This window comes from Physeter macrocephalus, chromosome 18 (genome assembly GCF_002837175.3).
Source record: "Physeter macrocephalus isolate SW-GA chromosome 18, ASM283717v5, whole genome shotgun sequence".
NCBI lineage: Eukaryota > Metazoa > Chordata > Mammalia > Artiodactyla > Physeteridae > Physeter > Physeter macrocephalus.
In genome coordinates this window covers 5,729,634-5,750,418 of record NC_041231.1, presented here as the reverse complement: position 1 = coordinate 5,750,418, position 20,785 = coordinate 5,729,634, and the positions used below count along the sequence as shown (strand labels likewise).

Genomic DNA, 20,785 nt, shown 5'->3' with positions numbered 1-20,785 from the left:
AGGAGACGCAAGAGGGAGGAGATATGGGAACATATGTATAAGTATAACTGATTCACTTTGTTATAAAGCAGAAACTAACACACCGTTGTAAAGCAATTATACTCCAATAAAGATGTTAAAAAAGAAAGAGAAGAACTTTATATAGACCTGTTTAAAATTGAAATGCAAAACAAAAACATGACTGAAATGGGCTGGCTGACCACCTGGCGGGAATCTATGTAACAGAATGTCAGATGGGTGTTTGGGCAATAAAACATATAAAAAAGCCCTTACAATCGTGCAATTTCATTCTTAGAGGATTAATCTGACGGCAATGCACAAGAATTAGATGAAGGAGGGGATGGAAGAAAGCAGAGAAGAGTTAGAGGCTTGTCACAGTGGATCAGGAGAGATAAATGGAGTGACAACAGTGGAAGTGATGAGAGGAATGGATGCAAGAGCCGGCCCTAGGGCAGAGGCAGCTGGCTAATGGGAGGAAGTGAGCACTGTGGGAAGAGCCATTCCATTAACAGAAACAGTGAAATCCAGAGGAAAAGGGCACTGGAAACCCTCAAGAAGCAGTGGAAATAGCCAGCAGCTCAGAGAGAGCCTGGACCGTGGCAGAATGGCGAGGCACTGACCCACAGAGTCCCACTGGGGCAGGACAGTCCCCAAGGGGCAAGCTGACCAGACAACCCCTCTACTCACCCTGATGCTGACACATGCCAGTCACGGGGGTCACAGTGGTCATGCTGTTGGTGACATGATCTGGGAGCCAGAAAGCTTGCCACCACCTTGCTTGTCTGAGCAACGGCAAATTCCTCAGCTACCCTGGGCTTCAGTGTTTCCTGAGACAAATGAGGATGCCCATACCTAGCGTTTCTAAGGTTCTCTCTAGAATGGATGTTCTAAGCTTTGCAGACACTTTTGACAAATGTGTCTTATACAAATAGCACTGAAAGCAACCACTCGTCTACTGTCCTAAACAGAATAAAATAGGACCCACTAGGTTACAAGCTCCTCTGGACAAGCAGGGGGGATCTTCGTCACCTGTGTCCCCAGCACCTAACACAGAGCCTGGCGGAGTGGACAGGAGAGCAAGGCCTGCTCGCTGAGCCCGTCTCCCACCTTCCACCTCCCGCACCCAGGGTGTCCCCACAGGGAGAGAACAGGGCCTCCAGTCACGATGCAGAGTCTTCTTTACGATCTGAGTCAGCTCCTCTCCCCTCTCCCTAAATGTGACCACTTCCAAACCATCCGCCCTGGACTCACCACTTCTGCGCTTCTTTCTCAGTGAGTTCACTGTTTCTGAAGACTTTATCTATTGCCTCAACACTAAAGTCTCCCAAATTGACATCTCCCAGCAAGCCTGCACCCTTTTCCAGCCTCTCGTCTCTGGTGACTGGACAAATCACTAACCGATGCTCACTGGTGCCTGGAATCAGCAGAATTTTCTTTTTCTACTTTTTTTTTTTTTTTTTTTACCACCTCTCAGCATCCAAAATTATTCCTTTCCCTTTTACTGTGTGATTTCAGTTTCACTGCTCATCAACTGGGTGGCCTTGGACACGGAACCTAACGTCCATGTGCCTCCTCTTCCTTACCTGTAAAAAATGAAGGGCACACAGCGCATGGGGCTGTGGTCTGGACTCAGCAAGATGAGCCTGGGCACCACCAACAGTACAAACACCCCGTTAATTTGAGCTCTTCCTCCACCTCCTGCTCTTCCACTACCAACGTTAAGGGAATGTTCATATTGTTAAATCGTAAGAGAAAACAGCAGCATTCTGGAAGTGCGCTCCACAAACGAGGAGCACAGTACGCACCTGAGTGGTAAGTCAGGATCCAGGAAAGGGGGCCAGGCAGGAAACGACCAGTCATCTAGGGACAAGCCTGCATATGGTCTGAATACGGGAAATGCCTCTTACACCAGAAATGAGAACTAATGGGAGGCCCACCGGGGGGCACAGACTACAGAAGTATGACAGGAGGTGACACGGGGGTGGCTGGGGGACAGACCCTGGTGGCATGAAAAAGGGGGTCCCGGGGGAGTGGACGGTGGGACTGGATCCAAATGTGAATGCAGACTAGCAAGCACAGAAACTGAGCCTCGTCCAAGAGCAACCGCGCTCTGAGGAACTGCGAGAGAAAAACCGTGCATGACATTCCTTCCAAAAATGCAGAACCTGAATCTAATTATGCGGAAACACTAGACAAACCAAAACTGAGAAGTGCTCTACAAAATAAATGGCCTGTCTCCCTAAAAAACAAACATCACAATCATGAAAGACAGACTGTAGTGTTCCAGAATAAAAGAGACAAAACACACATGAGAACTAAATGCAGTACACGATACTGGACTGAACAGTGAACTGGAAACAGTTAACTTTTTTTTTTTTTGCTACTAAGGACATTGCTGGGAAAACTGGCAAAGTTTGAATAAAGTGTGTAGTTATATAACAGTATTGTATCCATGTCAATTTCCTGATTTTGATCATTGTACTGTGGTTTGGTAACAGAATGTCTTTGTTAAGAAATACACACTGGAGTACTTAAGGGTCAAGGGGAATTCTGCCTGCAACTTACTGTCAAGTGATTTAGGAAAAACTCTTGTCTATACATCCATATATACATACACAGAATAACAAAGCAAATGTGACAAAACGTTAATAATGGGGGATCTAAGTGAAGGGTATGTGGGAATTATTCTTGCAAGTTTTCTGCAAATACAAAGTTACCCACCAGAAAACAGAAGGCAGGGGACAGGGCAGGCTATGTGGACTAAGAGTTTCATACCTCCAGGAGAAAGGAATACAGGGGCCACAAGGCAGGTGAACAATCCCAGCGGGGAAGAAGGGGAGCGTTCATCCCGCTCAGGTGTCCACGGGAGGAAGACCAAGATTCCAGAGAGTAGCGGCCTTGGAGGAATGAGGAATCCTCAGCACTCATCTTGCAGGGACCAGGAGTAAAATGACAACGGAGGAAACGGAGAGGGATGGAGATGGGCACAGGGAAGAGGCGGGAGAACAGGACTAGTGGGAGGAGGAAGGAGAGGACTGGAGGGAGGGGGAGGAGGGGACTGGAGGGAGGGGGAGGAGGGGACTGGAGGGAGGGGGAGGAGGGGACTGGAGGGAGGTCGTGGAGAAAATGCACCAGAAATTGCAGGATGAAGGGAGGGAATGGGCCTCCTCCCCAGGCGAGGTGGCCCCTGCCAGAGCTCCCGTCTCCAGGAGCAGCATCAAGGATGGCCTGATGCCCCAAATCCTGAACACCGGACCAGAGACTTGTCCACTGACAGCCCCCTGGGCATGGAGAGTGGTGCTCCATCCTGCTAGTAGCCCAGGCTTTGCCCTCCTTTTCCACCTGCTTCAGGCATTGGAGTAAGGTTCCACAAACCCCAATAGCCTGTCAGGGACAAACACACCACATATCTGGACACAGGTGTGAGCAAGCAGAGATGCCCAGGAGACACGTGCGAGACAGCTTGAAAGCAAGTCAAAGCCTGTCCCTGTGCCCCGGAGGGCAGTCACAGCAGGGGCAATGGAGAGATAGTAAAGGTCCCTCACAGAGCAGGTCCCCCAGGCGGAGGCTCCAGCTTGGCCTCAAAGGGTGGAGGGTCAAGGAGTGGCCACGCTGCCCGGGGCTCAGCCTGCCAGGTGCCCTCACTATCCCTGAGAAACCAGAGGCCCACCTGGGACCTCGTCCAACGCACGCGCCTCCATTAGCTCCCCTGCCTGAAACGCCAGCCAACAGTGCGGGGAGCAGCAGCACCCCCTGGAGGGAGGGGGAGGAGGGGACTGGAGGGAGGTCGTGGAGAAAATGCACCAGAAATTGCAGGATGAAGGGAGGGAATGGGCCTCCTCCCCAGGCGAGGTGGCCCCTGCCAGAGCTCCCGTCTCCAGGAGCAGCATCAAGGATGGCCTGATGCCCCAAATCCTGAACACCGGACCAGAGACTTGTCCACTGACAGCCCCCTGGGCATGGAGAGTGGTGCTCCATCCTGCTAGTAGCCCAGGCTTTGCCCTCCTTTTCCACCTGCTTCAGGCATTGGAGTAAGGTTCCACAAACCCCAATAGCCTGTCAGGGACAAACACACCACATATCTGGACACAGGTGTGAGCAAGCAGAGATGCCCAGGAGACACGTGCGAGACAGCTTGAAAGCAAGTCAAAGCCTGTCCCTGTGCCCCGGAGGGCAGTCACAGCAGGGGCAATGGAGAGATAGTAAAGGTCCCTCACAGAGCAGGTCCCCCAGGCGGAGGCTCCAGCTTGGCCTCAAAGGGTGGAGGGTCAAGGAGTGGCCACGCTGCCCGGGGCTCAGCCTGCCAGGTGCCCTCACTATCCCTGAGAAACCAGAGGCCCACCTGGGACCTCGTCCAACGCACGCGCCTCCATTAGCTCCCCTGCCTGAAACGCCAGCCAACAGTGCGGGGAGCAGCAGCACCCCCAAGTGGCTTCGCTGGAAACGACGTCTTCCCCAGAGCCCTGGGGATCATCAGGCCTGCACATCCCACCCAGAGCGGGGGCCCTGTGACATCAGCAGGCCCACAGCCCTGCTTTCACAGATGCAGAGCAAAGCTCAGAGAAGGGACAACGCTTGCTCTGCGTGGTGAGGCCCAGACCTACTGCAGCTGTAAAGCTGCCAACCTCAGGTTCTCGTGTGGTCGAAGCCAGTCTCTCAAGACGCGTTCCTGGTCAGCCAGGCAGCGCCAGAGCTATCTTCAGCTGACGCAGCGGCATCACCCCCCTGGTCCCGATCCTCTGAAGCTGGGCTTCGGTCACCAGCCTGGGTGACACGTAAGAGCCAAGGCCAAGCTTCAGAGTTCTGCAAGTGGGGCTGGAATTCTGGGTGACCGGCCCAGGGGCTCCGCACAGCCACCGCTCTGGAACGTGAGGCTAAAATGAATGACATAAGGGATGCACAACCCTGGGCCCACAGAGGCACTCTTTCCTCCCCTGAAAGTCACCTGCAGGCTCTGCATCCCAGAGCTCAGCACACGGCCAGGCACACGGGTGTGTGCTCAGGTGTAGCTGCGGCGGGACCCCGAGGAGTCCAGGGTCCTGACAGCAGAAGGACCTGGGAGGTTCCCTGACGGGTCTTGGGCCTTGGCCGAGGCATGATGGCATTGCTATAAGTCACTTTATGGTGACTCAATAGAGCGAATTTCTTATTTATCTTTATTCCAACACAAATAAAATTGTACAAACTGTAAATGGCAGAATTATGTATGCATAAGGGCAAATTATTTGGAAGGGAATTTTTAGACAACGTCTAGAAAAATGGGCTGCAATCTTCTTCAAGAACATGTCTTGGCCTCCTTAGGGAGACATTTCTGTGTCATTGGCTTTTTTTCTCCCCAATTTCCTTAAACCCAACTGGGATGGTTCGCTTACAACTTAAGCCCATTTCTGTTTTATCTGCTAAATGAGGAGAACCTGGGAAGCATCTTCCTCAGGGGGAAAAAACCCTACATATTCTCTTAGTTGCCCCAGTTTAGCCTTCTTTTCCTGGGGCTACATAACCGTAATTATTCCTTATTCTCAACCCTTCCCCTTGTCATTTATCTCCTCTTGTGAAAATTCTGGATTCGCCAGTTTTAAGGGTGGTCATGAAATCAAAAGAGTACGCATGCAGTAAATGTTTGGTGAAGGGACTGTTAAACACTGAACATGACTGACTAACCGGAGGCTAACAGATCAGAGTGTAAAGGAAGATCTCTTAACTCACCCAGCGTTGGCACTTAAGCTGCATCTAGGCCTTTTTGTTTTTCTCTTAATCTCACTACAGTGCTGGCTTTTGTTCCCTAAATAGATCGTGTCGCATCTTTTTCCTCCTAATATTTCACCCCAGTTTTGTAGGTCTTTTCCCCTTTTTATCAAGGTTGCACTGGACGTTATTTCTGCCTTCCAGGGTGGCCATGCTCTCATGTGACCTTCGGCCTCAGCTGAAACGGTAATGAACTGACTGATTCCTCTCTTTAAGACAAGGAATTAAAACAGGCATCAGGGCCGCTGGCCTTGAAAGATCACTTTAAACTCCCTTTAGGTTAATGTCAAATCACTGAAAATTGTCCCGAGTGCAACACGCAAGCCAGTTATTCAACTGAGTGTTAATATTTACAAAAACATTCCCAAAATTCACAATAGATTTGTATAAAACAGAGGTGCAAGGGAAGCTTTCAGTAAATTAAACGTGACTTTTTAATGGTCAACCTCAGTGGTCATGAGAGAAATGTAAATTAAACCAGATGATAAACCTTTTGGACTACCAACCTGACAACACAGGAGTGCATTTAAAGACCATACTCGGTACCGGGTGAGCGCGGGAACAGGCACTCCACGTGCTGCTGATGGGAACAGAAATCGGGCCGCAGGCTGGAGGGGAAAGCACGAACAAAAAGCTGTGAAGACAAACATCCTGATCCTATCACTTGTTCTAGAAACGCACTCTAAGGAAACAATTAAGGAAGCTCATGATGATTCAGTGTCAAGGATTCTCGTCAGGGCACAGCTCACAGGACAATCCTGCTTTCACATGGCAGGGGGCAGCCCGTCCACACTTGGGATGCCAATTCGGCCTCAAAGCTGAGGCTGGAGAACTGTGTTTGCTGCCTGGGAAAGATGTACGTAAGTGAAACCGCAAGATCTGTACCCTCGAATTCCATTTTCCGTAAAAGCATATTTTATCTATTTTCTATATGGGTAGAAAGTCCAGTAAGAGACACACCAGAATGTTACTGTTCCCAAACTCTGGGTTGATAATGGGGTTATGAATGTTTTTTAACTTGTTGCATGTTTCTGATTTTCATACAAGGATACTCACTACTAGCGTAAAACAAAAATATGGGGCTTTTTTCGTTTCCTTTCTTTTTTTGGTGTCCAGGTGAAGTGCTACTGTCAGGAAACATGCCTGAAGTGTGGGCAGTGACCCGGAAGGTCAAATCATTGCATAACAGATATGACCCAACAAGACTGCTGTACTGAAACCATTTCCACACCCCAGCAGACAGCTGCTTTGATGATCTGCTTTCCACACATTCACTCCAGACGAACAGTAACTGAAGTACCATGAGGGAGGAGCTCACACAGAGAAGGAGCGGGTCCTGAAGCAGAGACCTCAGAGCTGAGAGCCGCTCTGCCACCAATCACCTGCACAACCTCAAACCACCCGTAAACCTCCCTAAGCCAGTCGCCTCCGCCATGAGACAGCGATACTCAGGCTGCTTTTAAGGCTGCATCAGGTCGCCGTGAGGGAGAAGAGAACTGTACGTGACAATGACTGAGGAAACACAAGCACTTAAGAATGTCCCTACTCAAGGGCATCATTTCATCCCCCTTTCTGTTAATGGCACCTTGATTCTCCTCTGGGGGGCCCTCCTCCCCTCTTCTTGGTCCCGAAGTGTGGGGCCGTACCCCCTGGCTTCAGGGGGCTGGGACCCAGGTTAGACCACACCAACGAGCCTCCACCTGAGTCTTCCCCAGAAGTGCTGGGGCTGCTAAGTGACAGGAGGACGACAGCAGAGTGATGGAGGGCCTCGCTCAGCTACCAAACAGAACGACCGCCTAAGAGTAAACCGACGAGGGGACGCAAAGCACGATGGGCTGAGGCAGCTTCTGATGCCATTTCAACACCTGGACCCCACCTGCCTGGGCCGGAAACCGATCCCTTACAAAAGCCGATACACACTCCTCTCTCACACAGGTCTGTGGGCCTGTTTGAGTTGGGTTTCTAGAACGTGCCAATCCCAAAAAGTTATCTCTTGTCCTGTAGAACACTAATTAGCTTGCTCACTAGGAAGATGAAAGCTGCATGCAGAGAATGTTACTAAGGAGACTGGAAAGTGAAAGGGGTGAGGCGGCAGCAGGACAGTTTTGGGATGGAGAGGTGACCTGGGAAACTATTCCTAATCACTAACAGTTTTCCATGAATTAACTGATCAGGCTTCAGGCTGGCTTGATGAGCGGGCAGAGTGGTGATTTACGTTCCATTTCTTTTCCCTACTTTGTAGAGACCACTCTTCCCACCCGAAATGTCAGAGAATCATAATATTTTAAAGCTGGAAAAGACTTCAATCTATCGCTCCCACGGTCTCACTTTCAGATGAGGAGACTGAAGACAAGATTAGAAAAGGGACCCACACAAGGTCATGGCCCTCATCACTGGCCAGGCAGCTGCTCTGCCGCCAGGCCCCCAAGGATCGCTGCTACAGGAGGAAAAGGCGCCAGGTCCAGTTCTTCCAGGCCCAACGAACTAGAATGAGATGCAGAACAGAGCTCCAGGGACTATCAGAGGCACTGGTTCCTCTCTGACACACACCACCCATGTGCTCTCAGGGCAAGACCTGCTCGGGAGGCCCTGATCCCAGACTCAGCTCTGCTGCACACAAGCCGTGTGACCTTGGGCAAAGCTAACAAGCTTTCTTGGCCTCAGTTTCACCACGTGTGAAGCAAAGACAGTAACTGCTGCCTTGCTGACCCCACAGAGCAGCTGTGAAGTTCGGTGAGCTAAGCAAGAGAAAACGCTATGAAAAAATGGTGGTAAGTCCTACACAAAACCTAAGACGTGGGGCTTCCCTGGCGGCGCAGCGGTTGGGAGTCCGCCTGCCGATGCGGGGGACGCGGGTTCGCGCCCCGGTCCGGGAGGATCCCGCGTGCCGCGGAGCGGCCGGGCCCGTGAGCCGTGGCCGCTGAGCCCGCGCGTCCGGAGCCTGCGCTCCGCGGCGGGAGGGGCCGCGGCGGTGAGAGGCCCGCGTACCGCAAACAAACCCCCCAAACCTAAGATGTTACTGCTGATCTGTAGTAAGACTGCTGAGCTGAGCGGCAACACAACAGAAAGAGCCAAGGCCCTGGAGTCTGACAACTCGGGTTTGAATTCCGGTTCTTACGCTCATGGAGCTGTTACCCAAACTCCGTGAGCCTCAGCTTGTCCACTGGTCCAATGGCAGTAACAACACAGACTTAACTGCTTCTCTGAACATGAAAGGAGGGAGCGCTCTACAACACCTGACTCGGCGCCTGGCACGACTCGGCACCCAACTCGCGGGTCGGATGTCCTCGTCATTAAAGGACCCACCCTGAGGCTGGACCGTCTGCAGCACGGCCCCCAGCCCTCACAGCCACTGCTGCACGGAGCGACCCCCGTCCCCAGGGGCCTGCTAGGTTGGCAACTGAACTCTGGGCAGACTCCCCACCCTGGCAGGCCCTTTGCAGGCCTGTCTTTGTCCCCCCGACCTGAGCAGCAAATGCCACGAGCGATGCCCTCCTTCTTCCCAGAGACCCCTGGCGGGAAGCCTCTGACTTCCCGGGTTGGGAGCAGAGGGCGGAGGGAGCGGCACACATGGTCCCTTCCCGTACAAATCAACCCCACAGCCCGAACACTTTGCCTCTGTCGCGTCCTCAGAGCACAGCATCGTGCGCTGTGAGAAGACGGAGGCAGGAACGAGCAGGCTGACCTCAGGGCCGTCGCCAGCACAGGGACGCCCCCACTGGCGGATGAATTAGGAAAAGGTATGCCTTCCATCCAGCCCAGGGCCTGGTGAGAGGTACACAGACTGGACTTCAGCCCCTGGGCCAGGGCACCACCAGCCCAGCCACCTGCAGTGGCCCCGTCACCTGGGGGAGCTGGAAGAGCCTCTCAGAGGCCGCATCTCTCCAGGTAAGTGCTGAAGCAGGACACAGCCCAGCAGGCAGTCGGGGTGGAAAGGAACACGCTGAGCAGGTGGGACAGGGTATAAGCGTGTCGTGGGCTTGGAGGATGGGCCTGAGCCACTGTCAGTAAGAAGACACTGATTCTCAGTGCAGCCGCATCGCGCACCAGCACCAGCGGTGACCTTGGGCAAAGCACTTAGCGTCCCTGTGCATCCCTCCCACGTCTGCCATGCAGGGCGGACAACAGGCTAATGAGACGATGCAGTTGCAGGAGGGGAGGAGATGGGGCCGGGGGTAAGGCTGGGCCAGACTGTCAAGGGCGTTTTCTGCAGCGCTAAGATGTTTGGCCTTTATTCCCTGGCCCCCTTTCTGCACACGTCTCCTCGGGGTGTTGGAGAAGACTGAGCTGAGGAACGGGCAGGACGGTGGGCAAACAGAGCAGCAGGAAGGGAGCGAGGACGGAGCCCTCCCCGCACCACCCCCCCCAGGGCATGCACGTCCCCAACCATCAGGCGTGAACAGCAGACACAGGAAACACCCGCGTGGAGCCGGCATGAGCACCTGGCCACACTCAGCGAGCCCCAGAGAAGCCACTGGGAGAAGAGAAATGACGTGAGAGAAGAAGAAGGGGGGATGCACGGGGGTGGGGCAGTGGGCAGACGAAACGGGGCCCATCCAGGCCCAGGGGCATCCCACTGTGATCCGAGGACAGGAGGCGCACAGCTGCTCCCTCCAGACTGAGGCTCTCGAACGACGGCGGCTACTCTCACACTAAAATCTCAAGAGTCTGGACAAAAGGGAGGAGCCCAGTACACAGCACTGTCTAGCACGAGGGTAAAGTGCACTTCTTTTCAACGAGGAGAGGACAGATTCATCAAGGAACGCTGCTGTAGCTATAGGCCTGCTACACGGGGAGATGAGCTCGACCCTCACCCTGCACCACAGCACAAACAGATGACAGCTGGCAGAAAGAGTTACAAGTAAAATTTACTCTGAAAAAGAACACAAGGGGCTTCCCTGATGGCGTAGTGGTTGAGAATCCGCCTGCCGATGCAGGGGACACGGGTTCGTGTCCCGGTCCGGGAAGATCCCACGTGCCGCGGAGCGGCTGGGCCTGTGAGCCATGGCCACTGAGCCTGCGTGTCCGGAGCCTGTGCTCCGCAACGGGAGAGGCCACAACGGTGAGAGGCCCGCGTACCGCAAAAAAAAAAAAAAAGAAAAAGAACACAAGAAATAAAGGAGCATCTATCTCATGGAGGGAAAGGCTTTCCTAAGCATAAAGAAAAACACATAAAAACATTCCAAAAGAAAGACTGTCAAAGCTTATAAAAACCTTCACTTATATACGTCAAATATTACTGTAATAAAAGTAAAAGTAATTACTAAACTGGAAAAAAATTTTCTATTATTGTCAAAGAAAAGGTTAGTATTCTTTTTTTTTTTTTTTTTTTTTTTTTGCGGTACGCGGGCTTCTCACCGTTGTGGCCTCTCCCGTTGCGGAGCACAGGCTCCGGACGCGCAGGCTCAGTGGCCATGGCTCACGGGCCCAGCCGCTCCGCGGCATGTGGGATCTTCCCGGACTGGGGCACGAACCCGTGTCCCCTGCATTGGCAGCGGCCATGGCTCACGGGCCCCAGCCGCTCCGCGGCATGTGGGATCTTCCCCGACCGGGGCACGAACCCGTGTACCCTGCATCAGCAGGCGGACTCTCAACCACTGCGCCACCAGGGAAGCCCCAGTATCCTTTTTATAAGAAGATTTGTACAGTGATAAAAAAAATTAAAGCCTCAATAGAAAAAAGGAAAAGTAATACTAATAGCTAATATTTTCAGAGTACTTAACGAGGTGTTAAGAACTTTAAACATACTATTGCATTTAAACCTCAAGACACTGTGATACTATTTTCTACAAGACAAAACTGAGGCTTAGATTGTTACCTGCCAAAAATCACATAGCTATTGAACGGCAGTGCTGGAACTCTGGAATCTGCCCGACTCCAAAGCTTGCTCTTAACTGCACTTGCTTCAAAAAAAAAAAAAAAAAACAAAAAACAAAAAACGGTCACAATGAATATAACATCTTCAGTGCATATGGGTTTCACTTACACGTGCTTCAGTTAAAATTTACTAGTAATCAAAGGCCATTATAATTTTGCCTATCAAACTGACAAAAATCTCCAAGTGACAAAATTCAGTGATGGGAAGGGGTCAAAATCTGGCATTCATTTCCCTCTCTGACGGGTACGCAAACTGGAGCAACCTTTCTGGAGGTCACCTGGGAAATACCGAACAAGAGCCTGTGCAAAGATTCCCATCCTGTGTGTCAGATACACCCCACTCCCAGGTGCACTCCCCACCCTTCTCCACCCCACCCTCTGCCCGGGGACCGATCCAGTGAATCACATGAACCGGGCCACATCCCTGCTTCCTGACTGGACTCCTCCACAGAGGCAGGGGAAGGAGAGCAACGGGGCCCGTGGCAGGAGACGGGAGGAGCCAGAGGCCAGGCATCTATCTTCCGCTTTCTTCCCCGTCGCCTCACTGCTCGTGTCAGGACCGCTGCTCCCCACCCCTCTTGTCCTCGCAGGCTCCTGTCATCTGTCCCTTTCTTTGTCCCTTGGGTGTGGGGCACTGAGCGCTCCTCTGCTGGCAGCCCTGAACTCCTCTGGGTTTGCCATCCCCTGGTATGTCCACTGGTCTATAAATAAACCTCCTTGGTCTCTTCTGGCCCCAGGCGCTTCGGGATCCGCGGGCCCCGGTGCAAACACGGCCAAGCCCAAGAACCACGCCGCGCACAACCAGTCCCCAAAATGCCACAGAAACGGCATCGAGAAACCCCAATCACAACGATACGCATCTCTTAAGGGGGTGGACCCCAAGTTCCTGAGGAACACACACTTTGCCCAGAAGCGCAACAAGAAGGGCCAGAAGAAGATGCAGGCCAACAACGCCAAGGCCACGAGTGCACTGCTGAGGCTATCAAGGCTCTCATAAAGCCCAAGGAGGTCAAGCCCAAGATCCCAAAGGGCCGCGCCCACAAGCTCAGTCAACTTACCTACGCTGCTCACCCCAAGCTCGGGCAACATGCTCGTGCCCACATCGCCAAGGGTCTCAGGCTCTGCTGGCCAAAGTCCCGGGCCAAGGCTGCAGCGGCAGGTGCAGCTGCGGCTTCAGCTCCGGCTCCCAAGGGTGCCCAGGCCCCCACAAAGGCTACCGAGTGGAGGCCTTTATCTGCCAATGTGAGGACAGAAGGACTGGTGTGACCTGTGGGCTGCTGTCTGCAGGGGGCTGGTGTCCTCCTGTGCTATTTGTACAAATAAACCTGAGGAGGATCTGTCAAAAACCATACAAAAAAACAAACCACAGCCTCCTTGGATTACCTTAGTTTGATTGGGTCTTCTGTTTCTGGGTGGGATGCTCACTGATACATCTTTAGACCTAGCAATTTTACTCTAGAGATTTATCCTAAGGAACAATCAGAGAAGTGCAAAAATATACAGGGATATTTGTAGCATCATTAAAACTGGAAACAAACTAAATATTCAATAACAGGGAACCGTTTCATACTGAGGGTCATGATCCACACGAAGAAACACTATGTAGTCATTGAAAACCAAGTTATAAAAGAATAGTTAATAATGTGAAAATAAATTTAAGAAATATTTTAAGTGGAACAAATGATTCCAATTTGCATATAAGAGAAACTGGAGGGATGTACCCCAAACTACTAGCACTAATTATCTTTCAGTTGTGACGTCATGGGTGGATTTTCTTCCTTGTGCTGTTTTTGTATTTGTCATATTTTCTACAGTCTTCACGTATTATTTTCGTAATTACAGAACATAAATCCAAAATACCGTATGTTTAAACAAGGAAAGTCAGTGCTAAATTCTGGAACACCCCACCCCCATGCACGTGCACACACAGTTTGACAGTCCAGGGCTTAAAGACGGGCTCCTGCCGGCCAAGAACATTCGCACAGCTGCCGTAGCTGGAAGCACGGCGAGCACGCTCTGCTGCACCTGCAGTCAGCCCACAGCTGCGTGCGCGGCTGGCTCCAGGCCTCGGGCTTGCTCTGTGAGCCAGACCCCAGCTCTGGTGCAGGGCCGAGGTAAGGGCAAGGGCACCTAGAATGCCTTGTGGGGCTCTGAGACCCAAGGAGGGACATGGGATCTGCTGACCTCCGGGAAGCTTAAACGGAGACAGTACAGCACAGAAGAGGGAAAAAACAAACAAAACCCGAGACCTTGGACGGACCTAGGCTTAAATCGGGACTGATCATCCCGACAGCTGTATGACTTCAGGTGTGCTTTCACCCCTCCCAGCCTCGGTTTTCTCACGTTTAAGACAGGGATAACGTTCGTTATCTCACAGCCTGCGAGCATTGCGCCGAATTATATGAGCACAGAAGTAAATACTACAAGAGCGAAAAGGGCCTCCTGGGCCAGTAGGACCCTCTGAGCCCAGAGACCGGCTCCGAGGTGCAGGTGGCCAGCAGCGGGTGAGAGCGGGCCAGGACGGAGAGGAGACGACCCGGCCGAGGAAAGGGCTGTTGGGCACTGTGCCAGGCCTCCCGGCGGCCGTAAGCAGCACACCTCTCGGGGGAGAGCGCTACCTGCAGTGGGTCCCAGGTCCAGGCTAGAGTCGTTCAGCACCTCCTCCTCTTCCCAGAAGTACTGCGGCGGCTGCAGGATGCGGGACTCTTCGCTCTCTTCGCTGGCGAAGCCAGAGCCAGGGGCTCCCAGGCCAGCCCCCAGTCCCATGGCCTCACTGGGCTCCTCTGAGTCCAGCGGCTCCAGGCCAGTGGGCAGCAGGAGGTCCAGCAGGGAGGTGGAGGGGAGGCCCTCCGGGCCAGGCTCCTCAGACCCGGCTGCACACGTGGCCAGGGATGCTCCTGCACAGACATGAAAGCGGTGGTTAAGAAGGAAGAGCGGCACAGGGGTGAGACACACCTCCAACAGCCAAGAGCCCGGGGTGAGGGTGGGGCTTCAGGGACACTCCTGAGGCCAGGGGGCTGCGAGGGGATGCTGAGATGTTGCACTCATCTCCAAAAGGCCAAACTGCTTAGCCTTCCTTCCCTGTAGCAGGGGCAAAGGGGAGACAGGGAGATGGGCGGGAGAGAGGGAGGAAACATTTGCCGAGTACCCACTCTCCACCACGCTGTGGAGGGCAGGGGAAAGGGGGCCCTGCTTCCCTGGACCTTGTGGCACACTGTTCCGCAGGCTCCTATCCTAGGCTGAACGTTTTCCAAAACCGCATTAAGAATGTGATCTGTGTCTCGGCAACACACAGTCTTTAAGACCATGCGAGGGACTTCCTGGTGGCGCGGTGGTTAAGACTCCGCGTTCCCAAAGCAGGGGGCCTGGGTTCAATCCCTGGCCAGGGAACTAGATCCCACCTGCATGCCACAACTAAGAGTTCATATGCCACGACTAAGGAGCCCATGGGACTAGACCCCACATGCATGCCACGACTAAGAGTTCATATGCCACAACTAAGGAGCCCATGTACTGCAACTAAGGAGCAGGTGAGCCACGACTAAGGAGCCCTCGAGCCACAACTAAAGAGCCTACGAGCCTAGGAGCTGTGGCACTCTTGGTGCCACGTGCTAAATGCTTTGTAAGTGTTCTCTGAATTTTAATCCTTATAAGCACCTTACGAAGTAGTAAACCCTAAGCTTGGCAGGTGCCCGCACAATGAGTGGCTGCTAAGGAAGACAAGGGCTTTTCAGACTCAGAAATGAATTCTATCAAAAACAGAGAACGTGTCCGGGGTGGGGGGACGGAGCCTTCGTACGCTACGCAACAGCTGGACAACACAGGACCACGAATACAGCATCTCGTAAGGAAAGCAGTCCGGGGTACAGGGAAAGGGGCGTAACAAAATAACAAGTGTGCTGAAGAGGATTAAACAGGTCTTGAGATCAGACACAGCAAGAGCGCGTGGCGCAGGAAAGCGCCCCGGCTTCCCGGCTGAATGACTCCAGGACAGCGTCTGCCCCACCGGCACCCTGGTCTCCTTATCTGTAGAGCAAGACAAGAATTCCTCCAGCCCGCGAAGGCCACCCAACGGTCACCCAGTGGTCAGCTCCATGCAGCGTATAAACTGCACTGCATAAAGCACAGTACAGTCTACAATCCTAAGTATCACGAAGGACAGAGAACCGGGACATTCTTGGCCAGGAAGAGAATGTTTAAGAACGACAATGATATCTTCAAATGCATTAAAACAAAAGGTTGATGTGAATAATAAAGATCAGTTATTTTATGTGACTTCAAGGAAAAAACTAAGACTAACGGGAAGAAACATAGACGGCATCAGAGTCTCAAACAGCCTTTAACAAGAAGCTGGTGACGCGTAAGGTCACCTGCACCCACCTGCCTGACTCCTATTCCTGCTTCCATCCTCAGCTCAGAGCAGCCGCCCCGGCCCCCATGGTCTCAGCTGGGCACCCACCACTACCATCGCCTCTGGACACATCACAGCACCTTCCTCACTGAACTGTCACAGACCACCTTACAGCCTCCCTCACTCAGCAGTGAGCACGGAGTCGAGCTTCCTGTGTCGGCTTCACCTTTGTCCTGCTGGGGCCTCGACGGTCTCTGAAATGTCACAGGAGCTGAAGACATGTTTGAGAGCGAATAAATCAACACCCTTTTCTTTTACAGATGAGATAACTGAGGCCTCGTGAGACTAAGGTCAAACAACCAGCCAACAGAAGCACTGTAATTAGCTGGTTTCTCCTCACAAAAAGGTCCTGCAGATGCTCCGTAAAGAAAGACCAGAAAACTACTCTTTATGTGCCCTTCTTCCAAAGGATATGCAAGGAAGAGAGTACCCAGGACGGCACGGATGCCTCACAAGGAGAGAGGCCAGACCTGAAGCCTGAAGACACCCTCTCCTCCCAGCACTCTGCTCAGGGTTCCCACGAGAAACCCAAACCATAGGGTGGCTTCTCTCCTGAAAGACCTCAAGTTGGTAAAGTGGCCCCCTATATTTCACAAAGAAGCCCCTTTATTTCTATTTCCGCACAGACCCTATGTGTGGAAATAGTTCGTCGATCAACGGTACTCAGGTTAAGAGCTATTTTCTAATTTTTAAAAAGTTAGTCAGCATCATATAATATTGCCAATCAGATGTGATGCCAATTAGGGTCTACTGTGGTCTCAGGTAGGCGGCAGTATCTCAGTGGAGCTGACATCTGCGTTAGACTTTCACTGCTCAGAGGAATGCGGTCCCCCGAGTTCCTATTCTGTGCCACGTACTGTGCCAGGCCCTCTCTGGAGACACAGAAATGAACACAAGACAGCCTCTGCCCTCGGGGAAATAACCACTGTTTGGAAAATGTAATGCAAGTTTTATATAAAATACCAGCTGATACAACAGGTCTACTTTCAGACTTGGTATCCTCAGGGTTGGGGGAACCAAATTCTACAAGACAGTAATCTGGAAAAACTCACGCAGTCCAGGAAGAAAAAACTCAGTTGATGAGAAATAATTAAATAACAAAAACTGTACAGGTTCCCAGGGCACCAGAGCAGCCGTCTTTGAGACAGCCAAGAGGTGAAGATCGTTATCCACCTACTGGGAAAGACATTACTTCAGCCGTGTTAGAAAAGCACAACTGACTTTAAGAATTCTTGGAAGTTTACCCTCCAGAAAACCGCTGGAGGACCAAACACACTTTGCCTCGTCAAAACCCGACAGGTGTCTCTGCGAGCTGAACCGAGGTGTGATGGGAGAGGAGTCGCAGCCAAGTGGGCCTCGGTCCTGCTGACCAGACCAGCCCGGACCGCAAGGAACCTGCATGTGCCCTCTCAGGGGAAGCCTAACCAGCAGTCCTGTTAATTTCCCGCCTCTGGGGATAAACTACTTTGTAGTCGGTGAAGCTCTCTGCGCAGAGCACTGTGGTCCGATGAATTCGCTGGGTCTACTCCCGACCATTTGCATGCCTTAGGCAGGGTCCCCATTCTCTCAACCTCTCTCCTCCACCTGTCACAGTCTGTCCTTGTCTATCTTCCCCAACAGTCTGATAGGAATTAAGAGAGGTTCTGATAATTGTGCTGAAAAGCTGTGTGTGAAAAAGAGGAATCTGGTTTTTCATCCTTTCTGCGATAAACATTTCCATCTTCTTGAAGTTACTTTTCCCTCTGATGATTATTTTTCTTTTATATAGACCTTGATATTTTCAAAAGCTTTTGCAGTGGGCAATTATTTAGGAAATTACGAGAAATTACTTATTTTCAAGCTTGCCCACCAAAACAGCAGCTGAGACCTAACCATTCCGTGCATAATTGCTTTTGCATTTAATGACTAATCTACCTTGAGACCCCCACCTGATTTTAACTTTCAGAATTACACTCCTTGTGATTTTTTTTTTTTTTCCTCTTGCACCTATAATTTTCTGTTACTTCCATCACTCCCAGTGGAAAGGAGAGAAAAAGAAGGCACATGAAAAGGATTCGGGGATCAGACTCAAAGAACTGAAAATCTGACCCAAACGAACTCAGAATCAGGCGAACGAAGCAGGCTTATACCTTAAGAGGGTGGGGAAAACAAGGCCTCTCAATCATCTCCATGTTTTCTCTGCCCTGCAATCCGCTCCTGACCCCAACACTCTTCTCTGATTTCCACCATCAGCCCACCCCTCCCTTCCCCTAATCAGCAGCTCTGAAGGCCAGGGATCCCTAAGCCCTCGGCAGACACCCATTTGGGGGCTGCCCGTCAGCATCTGTCACGTAGCCCGCACCCTGGAGTGGCAGCTAGAACAGAAATGGTCCAGCACCACCACCCTACCACACACACTTGCTTGTGTGTCTGTGTGTCCTTGCAGGGTGCCCACACTATGGTGTGCAAGGGAGACACGCTGCTGGACACATGCCACCCAAGCACAGGGGTGATAACATGCACATGGAGAGCGCGCCCCGGGGGTGGAGGCGGGAGAGAGGGTAGACGGAGCCAAGCTGCCCACGGTGATCCGTGGCTAGCCAGGAAGAGGCACCGTAACAGCTGGGCATGGTCCTGACTCACTTCGCTGGCCAGTTCTGGGGTGGCTGCCACACAGAGAAAGAGTGGACAAGCAGTACTTATTTGGTGAGCCTCACCTTCTTCCAAAGAGGACTTAAGGTATGCAAGGACAGAGGTGGGGCAGCGTCTGAGACAAACACGGATGCCGTTTCTCATGCACACCACCTGGGTCCTTACTCATCCTGGGCTTTTGGTGCAGAAGGCGTCCCCTCGCTGAGCTGAGCGCAGGGACGCGCTCAGGGGCAGTGGCCCTTCTCCGGGATTTTGCACCACGGCCCAGGGGAGTGGCCGCTCTGCTGTCACCATCATGCAGAGACCCCCCCCCACCCCCGGCCGGGACCCAAACACACACACACAAACACACGTGTGAACCACGCGCCCGCGCGCGCGCGCACACACACACACACACACACACACACACACACACGTGTGAACCACGCGCCCGCGGGCTGACTGCGCCGGGAGCGCCGCGGGCCGAGTCCGCTGGAAGGAAGCCAATGCAGGCACCCGGCGGGCGGGCGGGACCGTACGCGCGTGCACACACGTGCACACACATGCGCGCGGGCACATCCCCCCAACGCTCCCCCCGCCCCGGAGGGCTCGCCGCGCTGCCAAGACACGTCCTCGTGCGACCCGCCCCGCACACGCCGCTCCGTGGCCGTGGCCTGTCCCCCCGCGTCCCTCCCCCCCGTGGCTTCACACCTGCCGTAACCTCGGCGCACGTGCCGGCACCGCGCTCGCCCCCCGCGCCCGTCTGTCACCCAGACATGCACCGCGGGCCCCCGCCCCGCGCCGTCGGCAGCGCTCGGAGCGCGGGCGGCCGCCCCGCCCCGCCGCCCGCCGAGACCGCGCGGCCCTTTGTTGGCGCGGTGCTGCCCAGCGCGTGCCCGCCGCCGCCCGCTCACCTCCGGCCAGCAGCAGAAGCAGCAGAAGCGGCGCCGGCGGCAGCGGCAGCAGCGGCGTCTGCCCCGGGGCCCTCAGCAGCCGGCCCATGGTGCCGCGTCGCCGCCCCGCAGCCGCCTGGGCTCCTCAGGGCCGCGCGGGCGGCGGCGGCGGCGGCGGCGCGCGCAAGCCCATTGGTCTGCGCGGCCGTCAGTCGCCCCGCCCCTCCGCCCGGCACCGGCCAATCAGCGCCGCGGAGGCCGGGGGCGGGGCCGCGTCGCCGGCGCCTCGCGCCTCGCACCTCAGACCTCGCGCCTCTCAGGCCCGCGTCCACCTGGCGCCCGGATCGCGGAGGGGCGTGGTCCCGGCGCTGAAGGCCGCGCTCGCGAGACTATGCGCGAACCCGGCGCGGAAGCGGTCGCCCACCTGTGCGCCCCCGGCCCCATCGCAGCGCGGGTCCTCAACTTCCATGAGGGGTTAGTCCCTAGGCCGCGCCGGTGGATGCAGGGCTCATTAACCACAGCCAGAAACGCATACCTTTCTAAATAACTCTAGGGTTGAGGGGTAAATCACAAGATAAATGTTACTTTGTTTATAAATTAACGACATTGAGAACGTTGCGTATCAAAATCCGTGGGGTGCAGCCAACAGTTCACAGAGGGGAGTTTATAGCCACCAACACATTTATTCGGAGACAGACAGTAAAAGTAAGCGAATTAAGTATTCAACTGAAGAGGCTTTAACACACACCTACACAGAGGAATCATTAAGTTTCTATCGTTGAAATAACAAAAACCCAGTAGAACTGACTGCTAAAAGCCTGAGAAAGATGAATAGAGCACACAAATCTTTAGCATCCAGAAAAGGACATAAGTGAATACCATTTGGAATGAAAAAGGGAACAAAACTACAAAAAAACTACAAATAAAGATGATTTTAAAATTATAAGCAAAACGACGCATATCAATACAAAATTTAAAATCTAATTGAAATGGATACTTTTAAGGAAAACACAAATTACTGATTCAAGCAGTAGAAAAGCTAAACAACCAACAATGGGGAAAGATAAAAAGATAATTTTAAAAATCTCCTCTTAAAAAAGACATATCGCTTCTTTGCAGTGAGTGCATTCTGTCAAACCTTCAACAAATAAACTCCTCCTGAACAAAGTTAGAAAGCTTCCCAATTCACTTTATGAAGTTGGAATAACACAAATAGAAAAAAAAACCCTAAGCCAATCTTACTAAACAC

General features: G+C 52.9%; 1 protein-coding gene across 3 annotated transcripts in view; it reads right to left on the bottom strand.

Moving 5' to 3' along the window:
• Positions 1–19,651, bottom strand: part of PODXL2 (podocalyxin like 2) — a 41,173-nt gene extending 21,522 nt beyond the window's left edge. For all 3 annotated transcript variants that reach the window (XM_055079787.1, XM_024117267.3, XM_055079786.1), the window contains exons 1-2: positions 19,558–19,651; positions 14,241–14,519 (exon numbers count right to left, since the gene is read on the bottom strand). In XM_055079787.1, the coding sequence (XP_054935762.1) occupies positions 14,241–14,519; positions 19,558–19,645 (367 nt within the window). In that variant the 5' untranslated portion in view covers positions 19,646–19,651. The remainder of the gene's footprint in view (positions 1–14,240; positions 14,520–19,557) is intronic.
• Positions 19,652–20,785: the final 1,134 nt, after the last annotated feature.